This window comes from Rhamphochromis longiceps, linkage group LG20 (genome assembly GCF_057381845.1).
Source record: "Rhamphochromis longiceps isolate RC_006_pf linkage group LG20, R_longiceps_female_GT1.1, whole genome shotgun sequence".
In the NCBI taxonomy this organism is placed as follows: Eukaryota; Metazoa; Chordata; class Actinopteri; order Cichliformes; family Cichlidae; genus Rhamphochromis; species Rhamphochromis longiceps.
This window is the reverse complement of record NC_140576.1, coordinates 35310485-35321921: the sequence shown is the minus strand read 5'-3', so window position 1 is coordinate 35321921 and position 11437 is coordinate 35310485. Positions and strand designations below refer to the sequence as shown.

At 40.0% G+C, this 11437-nt stretch overlaps 1 protein-coding gene across 2 annotated transcripts in view; it reads right to left on the bottom strand.

The window, feature by feature from the left end:
* Positions 1–4015: 4015 nt before the first annotated feature.
* fgd1 (FYVE, RhoGEF and PH domain containing 1) overlaps positions 4016–11437 on the bottom strand; it is a 43493-nt gene continuing 36071 nt past the window's right edge. For both annotated transcript variants that reach the window (XM_085394509.1, XM_085394508.1), the window contains exons 17-18: positions 11213–11359; positions 4016–10439 (exon numbers count right to left, since the gene is read on the bottom strand). In XM_085394509.1, coding sequence (XP_085250635.1) covers positions 10164–10439; positions 11213–11359 — 423 coding nt within the window. In that variant the 3' untranslated portion in view covers positions 4016–10163. The remainder of the gene's footprint in view (positions 10440–11212; positions 11360–11437) is intronic.

Below are 11437 nucleotides of genomic sequence, written 5' to 3'. Positions count from 1 at the left end.
TAATATGTAAATTAACAGAAAAACCCCCAACTGTGGTTATTAAAAATAATAAACAAACCAACAAAAACTATTTTAAATTTTGCAGTAAAAATAGTATTGATTAAAAAAATTACTAAACAATAAACAATCTGATAAAGTGTCTGTGAAGGTTCTCAGTCATCCAGGTCGTCGTAGTCAAAGGAGCTTGCAAAGAAAAGCGTCTGGACTTCTTTAAGTTGCTTGAAGACGTTTCACCTCTCATCCGAGAAGTTTCTTCAGTTCTAAGGTCAAATGGTGATAAAATAATGATAAAATAATGTTTTTTTTTGTTTGAAAAACGTTTTCATGTATTTTCTACTCGTTGTATTTCTATGTTTGGATGGGGCAGGTCTGAGCGGCTGGACTGATCTCCCGCTGACCAATAAGCTGCTCCGCTGCTAACCGCCAGCCAATAGAACTGCTTCTGTGCTTGCTGCCTTACCAATCAGCGGCTGCCGCTGAAGCTCGGCGCTTACAGAACAGAGGAGCAGCCGCCATTTTGTTTGTTTTTATCTCAACTGTTACGGGAAGCGGTAGTGGGGAGGGAGCAGGGGGGTAGGGAGGAAATCCCCCGGGTGACGTTAGCCTAGCACGTCTTATCAGCCGAGCTCAGAGTGGCAGGACAGTGTCCAATCAGAAGGCCGGAACGACGCGAAGCGGTCAGGCGGGGAAAGTTAAGAGAAAATGATGACTAAATCTTACATCAGCGTAGGATGACGTAAGAAAAACATTTACAGTCTCTTTAAAAAGAGACTACAGCTCACCTTAAACATGAAAGTAAATTAGACCCGAAAATTAATAAATTGAGAGAAGTCCAGGTATGCTCTCTGCTGCTGGAGGTCACCTTGTTTCTAGACATGCAATCACAACAACTGACACTGCGTCATCGCTGTCCTGCTACATCTAATCAGAAGTATTGATTGGAGATTTGTTTTGTAGCTTGAAGTCAGTCTGTAATTGATTTATAGAAGCACATTTGTCTTATTAAAATAATTTTTTTTTAAATGCACAATTTTGAAGTTTTGTCTGGAATTTTTCATCAAGTAGGATTTTCTATCCTGATTTTATGACTTTTTCAAGATTTCATTTTTAACCTTGGAGTTGCTTTTTGTCATTATATGATTTATTTATTTTTATGTGGTCATCCTACAAACAATGTAGCATGCAGAAGCTGCATGTTGCATATAATGATGCGATGAGAATCCTTTGCAGGATACCTAGAAGTGGTAGTGCCAGCCAGATGTTTGTAGCTGTGGGTGTCTGGACTTTTAAAGCACTTTTAAGGAAGCTAATGTTCAATTTTAGAGAACGACTGGATGGTTCGAGTAACAGTATAATTTTAGCACTGAGTGGTTCCCGTTACTCATCCAGTCTCAGAAAGCACTGGTTAAAGTGCTTGTGTATTTATTGATTTATTTTAAGTAATTGTGTTTTATGTATATTATGGTTTTATATTTTTACAAATGCTTTAGATACTTAGAAAGAAAGAATCCTGTTTGATAGAGTTAGTGTGTTCATCTCTTCTCTGGATAATCAGTTTGGCTTTAAACCAAAGCACGGCACTGACATGTGCATATATGCACTCAAGGGAATAGTCAGGTTGTATAGGGCTAAAAATTCATCTGTCCTCATGTGTTTCATTGATGCCTCTAAGGATTTTGATCGAGTGAACCACAGAAAACTTTTTGATAAATTGAAGACACGGGGAGTTCCTCAATACATCGTGAGGATTCTCTCTTACTGGTACGCTCATCAGAACATGCAGGTTAAATGGGGAAGCAGTATTTCTGCCCCCTTTGGTGTCAGCAATGGTGTCAGACAGGGTGGGATTTTGTCTCCAATTTTATTTAATTTATATGTCGATGATTTGTCCATACAGCTGAGAGCCTGTAACACTGGGTGTATATTAGGTGAAGCACTGATAAATCATCTTATGTATGCAGATGACCTGGTTGTTTTTAGTCCAAGCAGTGCTGGGTTACAGGATCTTCTTAATGTCTGTACTGAATATGGTGTGCAATATGACATTGAGTACAATGCTGCTAAAAGTGCTGTTTTGATATGTAGAACCAAGCAGGATAAACAGCTAAATTTCCCTTTGTTTAAACTGGCACAAAAAACTCTTGAAGTTCATAAAAAGGTGAAATACCTCGGTCACTTTATTACTGAGCAAATGAATGATGATGATGACATATACAGACAACGATGTAAGCTCTATGTGCAGGCAAATACTATTGCACGCAAATTCAGCTTTTGTTCACTTCCAGTTAAAGTGGCTTTGTTTAAAGCGTATTGCACACCGCTATATACTGCCCCCTTGTGGTCATCCTACAAACAATGTAGCATGCAGAAGCTGCATGTTGCATATAATGATGCGATGAGAATCCTTTGCAGGATACCTAGAAGTGGTAGTGCCAGTCAGATGTTTGTAGCTGTGGGTGTCTGGACTTTTAAAGCACTTTTAAGAAAGTTAATGTTCAGTTTTAGAGAACGACTGGATGGTTCGAGTAACAGTATAATTTTAGCACTGAGTGGTTCCCGTTACTCATCCAGTCTCAGAAAGCACTGGTTAAAGTGTTTGTGTATTTATTGATTTATTTTAAGTAATTGTGTTTTATGTATATTATGGTTTTATATTTTTACAAATGCTTTATATACTTATTTATATACATATATATATTTAATGGTATACCTTGTGTTGTGTGCGTGGGGGGGGGGAGGGGGGGGAGTTGTGTGTGTGTGTTTCTTGTCTTGTTTTTATGGACATGTAGTCTGCCAATAAAGATTGAATTGAATTGAATTGAACTTATTTATATACATATATATATTTAATGGTTTGTACCTTGTGTTGGGGGGGGGGGGGGGGGGGGGGGAGTGTTGTGTGTGTGTGTGTGTTTTTTTTTGTCTTGTTTTTATGGACATGAAGTCTGCCAATAAAGATTGAGTTGAAATTGAATTGAATTTATTTAAAATGTCTGATTTCCACAGTGACATGATTGCGTCATGCAGTGGCTATAGATTTGTCAGCAGATGTCCATCGTGTGTCGAGAAAAATATCTTCACCCCTTTGTAAGCTATTATGCAGGATAGGTTGTATCCATGCTTTCACGTTGTTTGGACCAAATTCTGACCCTACCACAGAAGAAATCGAGACTCATCAGAGCAATTTTTCTATTATCCAGTTTCGGTGGGCCTCTTTTAACGGCAGCCTCAGTTTCCTGCTGTTATCTGACTGGAGTGGTGCGGTCTTCTGCTGCTGTAGTCCTTCTGCTTCAAGGTTCACTATCAGAGATGCACTTCTGCAAAACTCGGTTGTAACGAGCTGTTATTTGTGTTCCTATCTAATCAAAACAGTCTGGTTATTCTCCTCTGACCTGAACATTTTTACCCAAGAACTGACACTATTTTCTATTTTTTTAGACCGTTATCGGTGAAGCGATGGTTGTGTGGGAAAATCCCACCCAGAAATGCTCAGACCAACAACAATGCCACATTTAACATCACTTCACTCCCCTTGTTTCTTCATTCTGAGGATCATTTTGAACTCCAGCAGGTAATCTTGACCATGTCTAAATGAATTGATTTGCTGTCACGTGATTGGCTGATTAAATATTTTACTAACAAGGAGCTGAGCAGGTGAACCTAATGATGCAGTCGGTTAGTGTATAATTTCTACAGCTAATGTGACGGGTCTGGCTTAATTAAGCACTTTTATGAGCTGACCTTTCACTAATATAACAATTAATATGTATATAATTCATCTTAATAAACTTTGTAACATTTACAACTCAATTTTTATTCCTTTTATTCACTTGTTGTATTCAATGTTTTCTGTTTTCAACTCCCTACGCTGTATTGCTCTTTGTCATCACTAGATGGCGCTGTTGTTTTTGCTGTTGCTTCAGCTGTAAATATTTGCCCAACATTTCAATAAAGTTTTCTGAATATGTCAGCAGTAGTAGTGACAACATATGAAAATCCAGACAGACATTTCACATCAGTTTTTATACTTTTATTTTATTTATAACACTTGTCATTTTATCTTCTTACAGAGGGGGCATGATGGGAAACAGACATCGACAGCATGGAAGGCAGTGGCCGGCCACTAACCAATAACCTGCAATCAATCAATACTCAATCAATAATAACAATATACTTCTAAGTACAACATGAAGGAGAAGAATACACAACGGTGCTGCTGTTACACCAGAGGTGTGGGAACGTCAGCCATTAACAGTCCACAGCACAAACGCCCCTGTGATCACATCAGAACTGCCCCAAAGAAAACAAAAAAATTAAAATAATAATAATAAAAAGAGCAATAAAAGCAGTAATAACACCTTTGGAATAAAATAACAAATAAATATAAAGCTGCAGACTGAAAGGCTAAATACTGACACCCATCTGAATTGGCACAAAGAAGAGTTCAGAAGCTGTAAGGCAAAAATCAGAACTAGAGGAGTTTTTACACAGAAGCCAGTTTCTCTTCTTTGGACAGAATAACTGATCCTAGACCAGCACCAGCATTTCACTGCTCTGAAACTACAAACCGCATCAGGGGCTGAGGCGGATACAAATATTTCTTTAAACTGCTTCAAAAACTAAAATATTTTAGTACCCAAAAAAGTACCCATTGTTTTTAAACTGCAGTTCCTCACCTGGCCACTTGAGGCGGCCTACAACAGTGAGTCTCCCATGTTAAAATGTCTGAGTGTACAGCAGAAACAAACATGTTTACGCCCTGGTCCACAACATGGGTTTGGTCTCTGTGGCTAATTTAAACCTTTATAAAAACTGTAGTGGGGTGAACTTAGTTATACTTAAGTTGTCAGTATTAGAGGCGTCCCTACTTTGATTGGCAGAAGAATCTCTACAAAGACGTTACAGCCAACAAATTCAAATCCAATGAGTGAACCAAATTGACAGTTTTCATGTAATAAAATTATCTTATACATATTATGACTTGTTTTTTAAGTGAAATTGTACTACTTTAATTTGCTATTTAGCATTAATTATCCAGTATCTATGGATTCCACACAAACCAATGGCTAACTTCATGGTGGCTATGTCCATCTTTATATACTGTCGTCAGAACCAGTGAGGAACAGTTTAATCCAGTCTGCAATGATCTCTGGCAACAGAAAAGATTCAGTAAAACTCAAACAAAAAGAAGCAACTTAAGCATTGACCACGCAACACATTTTTCACCACATCAAAACAGTTGATGATGATGGGAGCTATATAAGGCTGAGTTACTGGCCATTTCCTTCCATTATCACTGCTTTGCATGCCAAAAACACGCTAAAAAACACACTGTAGCAACCAGAGCCACGTGCAGACTGAGCACCAGATAGCGAGGCGGTGAGGTAGAAGCTAAAGAAAAGCTTCCACATTTTGAGAGGAAAGTTTGTGTAATGCAGAATCACGAAACGCTTCCCAGAGATTCTGCTCTGGTTAGCATGTAGCTTAGCACAAACTGTGGAAGCAAAGGGGAACTGTTAGCTTAGCTTTTCCAACCTATTCATTTGCATTTTACATTAAGAGAAAGCAGCTGCGTGTCATTAGCTCGATAACTAACACAAGTTTCATGATTTTGACTGATTTTTGATGAGTAGCTTGGCCTTTAAACTGTGACGGTCCAGCAGAAAGTGAAAGGAGGAGCAGGAACAAGCACATCTTTGGTATTTTAGCTTTATCAGCGACCACCAATAACTGATTAACAGTCTGTTAACGAGGCAAAGCAGCTGCATGCAGCCTGTTGCAATTACTCTTCAACTTCTTTTAACTTTCTTCACTTGTATTTCTTCCTGTCCAATTTTACAACTTCCACCATCTTGAGCAGAATTTTGATCAATTCTGACAGAAAACTGTAGAAAGCTGTCCTGGAAAAGCGTCGTCTTTTAAACTCCGCTCAAAGATAACCACCACATCGACATACTGCACTCCTCTCTACCAGCCATCTTATAAGTTTATCCACTGCCAAACCAAAAAGAAAGTCACTATCTAGAGTTCAATAAGCAAATGGGCAAGAGCCATCCTCTGTATAATTAGTCCAGTGATTAATATGAGTAGCTTCTTATTTTTTAAAAACTGTGTCAGAAGACGTATCCTGGGTCATGGAAAACACGTTACTTTCTTACTAGAAGGTCAAATTATTGCTTCAAGCAAAGGAGATACTGAAAATCATAGAACTGGGTTAAGAATTATCCAGAAAGTGTTGAAGCATCATCTTTAAAAAAAGATACGTGGTCTGAAAAATGTGTTGAACGATTGAGATCGGCTGTCACTTTCAACGTTTGGTGAACGTGTAAAAAAAATCAATTTCCACACGCAGTGATTGGGACAAAACATCTGTGTCCCCTTAAGGAAAACAATTATTGGTGAAGCTAATTGAAAAGAATGGCTTTGATTTGTTAGGGAGTATAAAGATCAGACTCTGGAGCACTGGACAAAGGTCATGACGACTATGATCTGGGGTTTCTTCAGTTGGTCAGGTCATGGTTCAGCAATGTTACGTGACCTAGAACAGGTCAGCTGACCACGTCAATGATTGGATTTGCCAGGATGCATCGGGCTCAAATCAGATTGGCCACCACAGAGTCCAGACCATAACCGAATCTTTAAGACAGGGATTCGAATCTTCAATCATCAAAGACCTTGCTGTCAATAAATGACCACAACTCTGGATGGAAATAAGTGTTGTGACAATGCACAGGTTTGTCGACACAAACCACAAATTTAAAGGCGGTCCAGAAAACCATAAGAGTGTGTGACGTTTCTTTTTGGCCGGGCAGTATTTTCTTTTCCTTTCTACGCTAACAGGTTCCCCCTGCTTCCAGTGTTCGATCTCACAGCTACAGACGTCACTGAAACGTCAGGTTGTTCCTTTAACCTTCACCCCATCAGTCCTCGAACCGTCTGCGTGGCTCTGGCTGTGCGGAGGAACAGCAAGCGTTAACCTTTTAACCTTTACACAGTCACATGACCTGACAGGGTCACGGGAGAATAAATTATATATTTACAAAATCTTTACTTTGTTTTCTTCTTGCATCAACTTGCATCAAGCAAACATCAACACAATCCAGACTCATAAACACAGAAATATCCAACAACAAGTCGTTTCAGTTCATCGTAGTGTAACAATAATATTCATAATATCTGCTTTTTTTTTCCACTATCAAAACACTTTGTCCAAAATGTGTTTATAGAGACAGAGAGAGAAATACTGAACCACTGCAAGTCAAAATAAGAAAAACAACAAAAGCCTTTCGTTTTTCTTTTGATTTCTGTTCAGATCGGCTCCATCTAATCGCTGGATTCATTTCAGGAAACAAAATACCGAATGGGTCAGACCCAGAGAGACGTGAAGGTCCGCAGTCCGGTCCAGGACCTGTTAGAGACTCTGTCCTTAAAAACATCCAAACTTTATACATCCAAAAAACATCATCGTAAGAGTCCTTTCATTGGATGATTATTTCCATTATTATTTTTTATATCGTATAAATCTTCTGGTCAATAAAAGTCAGAAAACGTCAGTTTCTCAGAGTCCAAGTCTTCAAATGTCTGAATCAACAATCTAAAAATCCAAAATAGTCATTTTACTGCCATTAAAAAACACAAAAATCAGACACTGGGAGCAGCTAGAAATTCAAAATAAATCCTTTCAGCTCCACATAAACATTTTCTTCTTCCAAATTATATGTTTGACATTTTGCATTCACAAAAGCAAAGTATTTTGGAGGTTGTAGTTTAACAGGACCACATGACTTACATACCTAATAATTATAAAAACTGAATCATATTTACACGAGAACCTCCTCGAAAGGCTTTTCTTTCCTGAATGCAAAGTGTTACATTAAAATGTTGCCGTTTGTACCGCAGTCAGATTAAATAATGAAACATTAACAGAACTGTCTATTAAATTTAGGACATTATGTCAAAATCAGAACATGTGAAGTCAAAATGTTTATTTTTAGTCATTTTAACTGAGACTGTATCTGCATCAGAAAGAGTTTCTTGGTCAAAATCAGGAGATACAAAGTCCTTTCATACCAACCTCTGAAGATCAAGAGCAGAAAATCCTAATTTCAAAAGAAAATCTGAAAATCAATCATCAACATTTAACTCATTATTATTAATAATATTATTATTGTGCAGAAGACTGAACAGTTAATAACACCTCTTCAGTTGTTAAGCATAAATAAATACAAGAAACTTCCAGTTTGTCTGATTCAGCTTTTTTTTTTTTTTTTGTCGGACTGAAGAAACTGTTTGAACTCTGAGAAACAAACATCATCCTCTCAGGAAATAAATACATGAAAAAATATCTCAGACTGAGAAGTTTAAATAAAACTTCAAACGTTGAGCTACTTTCTGCAGGTCTGTGAGGAACAGGATCAGGGATTTTTTTTTAACTGCAGTTCCGGACTTTACCAGCAGAGGGCAGGAAAGCTTCAGCTAAAACCTCAACAGCAGAGGCTGCTGCGGAGGAACTGCTGCTTTCCTCCAATTGGTTGAAAAGTTGAAAGCCAGAATTTCTTCACTGGGGTAAATTGGCGGTAAAAATCCAAAAGTCATTTAAGTGCATTGATGAAGGAAACATCGGTCCAATTCTTCCTTTGTGTTTTTCAAATCTGCTGTTCCCACCATCGACCTTTTTTAGCACAGCTCAGCTTCTTTTTTAACGCAGGGAGGAAACCTGCTGCTTATTCACATCCTCACCTTACATTTGGGATTCACACGTCTGACCTTTGGAGCCTGTTGTTCTCAATCAGGACCTGAGTCACACTTCCACAACCAATCAGCTTTCATCTGACTATAAGTGGGAGTTTAAGGATGCTCGGATTACTCGCTCCTGACATTTTCTCTGTTTTGTCAGATATTTGTGTTTATACAAAATAATAACTGTGTTTTGAATCTTCATATGGATTTTTTTTACTTGCAGTTTGTGGGTTCTTCCTCTGCTTTATGCTGGAGCACATTCTGCATGTTCTGTGGATGCTCAGGAGCTCATAGAGGATTAATCCAGCCGGGAGACGACATCAGGAGAAGACTAACGTGGTTCTGAAACGTTGTTTTTGCTGTTTGACTCAGACACATCACACTTATTTAAAAGTCGTTTCCATTTCCTGTGACGCCTGCTGAGGAGCTCAGTTCTTCTACCAGCTTTTCCACCAGATCTAAACGAGGATTTTATCCCACGCAGGGTTAAATTTCTCAACATGAGTCCCTGGAAGTAACACCTCTGATTACTTGTAGAGGAAATGTGACTTTATTTGCTCCCAGTCACCAAACCTGTTACAAACCAGCGAGAGACTCTCACCAGAAATCCGGTTACATGAACTTAAAGTGTGGGCGGCGGAGGACTTGCAGTGGGGTTGGTTCGATGTGCTTTATTGTTGATCAAGTCCAGGAAACGTCCAATCAGAGAGCTTCGGGGTTTGCAGCAGCTGAAAGTAATAACGCTTGTCCTTATCAATTCATGTGCGGATCGTTTTTATACTGAATTTTTATTTATTCTGTGAAGTATCAAAAAGTGGCCACAAACAAGAGGTGGCGTCTTCTGGTTTATCTGCGCGACAGCAGGGAGAAAAATGTTGAATTGTTACTATAATGACTTAAAAACCAGCGAATGAGCGGTGCACGTGCTCCTTACGGCTCTCATCGTTTCACTTTCGGGTCTTTGTGGACGAAATATTTCAAATAGGACGTGACGGTGATGTCATAACTCCGGATGAAGCTGAGGCTCGTGGGAGTGCTGAAATCAAGAAAATGGTGACGCAGGACACTCGAATGAGTGTGACGTGATTGTTCAAAGGAGAGACAACTGTCAGAAGAGGCTCCGCCCACTACGCCGATTCAACACTGGTTAGAAAAAGGTGAAGTGAGACAGAGAGAAAGAGTGAGAGACGCCAACTCGTGTGGACAGCCGGGAGGAATCATGCAGACGAACCACGCAACTTTAAATACACAGAGAGAGCAGAGTGTGTGTGTGTGTGTGTGTGTGTGTGTGTGTGTGTGTGTGTGTGTGTGTGTGTGAGAGAGATATTTTAGCTACAACAGTTTGTTTTCTTTTCTGGTTTCCAACTGATCCTCATTTAAAGGCCCCCATCTTCATCATCGCCATCATTCCTTGTCCTACAGAATCACGTGTTTTCTTCCTCTGCCACAGCTGCAAACTCCTCCCCCTCCTCCTCAAGACTCTCCACAATTGGTCGGTGGAACTGAAGCTCCTCCCCCCTCCCAGCCCTGGACAGGATGTCCATCCATCGCCGCTGCAGCTCTTCCCCGTCGGCGCTGAAGTAGAGGGTCAGGTGGCTCTGGGAGATCTTGAAGGCGTGGCGTCGCTCCAGGCGGTCACATGACTCGGGCAGAGAGACCTCGAAGCCAATCAGAGGCACGCTGCGCTGCGCCTTCACATCCTGTGGGAAAAAGAATAAATTGAGTTCATTGAGGGTGTAATTCGATTTCATCCCAACGTCAAAGACCAGACCAGTCAGAACAGAAACTGGAAGCCTCCATCACCATCATAATTTTCTGTCTGCCGTGTTCTGATTGGTTGATAATGTAAACAAAGAGTTATTCCCTGACCAGAGTCACACAAAGTGGAGGAAGTTTTAGTGTGATTTTGCTTTTCAAAGCTTCCTCTGTGACCTCACAGAAGTATGGAAGCTTTTTTTGCCACTGCAAATAAATCATCCATAAATCAAAATTATGGGATATTATCTCCAAACTTCATCTTAGTAAATCCGACTTCTGAGAAATAACTTGAAATTCTGACTTACAGATGGCAAAAAAGGTTTTCCTCAGTGGCAGGAACAGGCTTCCATACAGAAGGCACCATAGGACGAGGTGCTGATGTTCCAGCAGGACAGTGTTTGCTAATATTGTGGCTGTAATCAATAAAGAAGCCTGTAGGGGGCACTAGCAAGGTTGCAGATTGTCAATGCCACCAGAGAGCTTCTAATACAATCCAGAACTCCCAGCATTTCCTGTTTTGTACAGAGCGCTCACAAGAAAAGGACAGAGGTGAAAGGAGGTGCAGCTAAAAAATTTAACTGTATCTCCATTCCCATCCAGGGATGCAGCGACCTCTACTGGATCCCTGTATGAACTGCAGCCGGTTCCTGTTCAATTGGATTAACAGGAAAGCGCCTTCTTATATATTTGACATGAATGTAAATTTATAGCGTACCTGTGGAGCTCCATAGATGTAGAGCACCAGCGGCTCGTTCTCGGGGATGACGAACCAGGCTTTCTGCCAGCCCCGCCCTCCTCCTTTCTCCATGTGATGCAGAAAACTACAAATCACACTGTTCTCTGCTGCCAACGAGGCCTGTTTCTATAGCAACGAGAGATGGATGAGAAGAGAATCAGCTGTCTGCGACACTCGACCTGTCGAGCATCTTTGAAAAGAGAA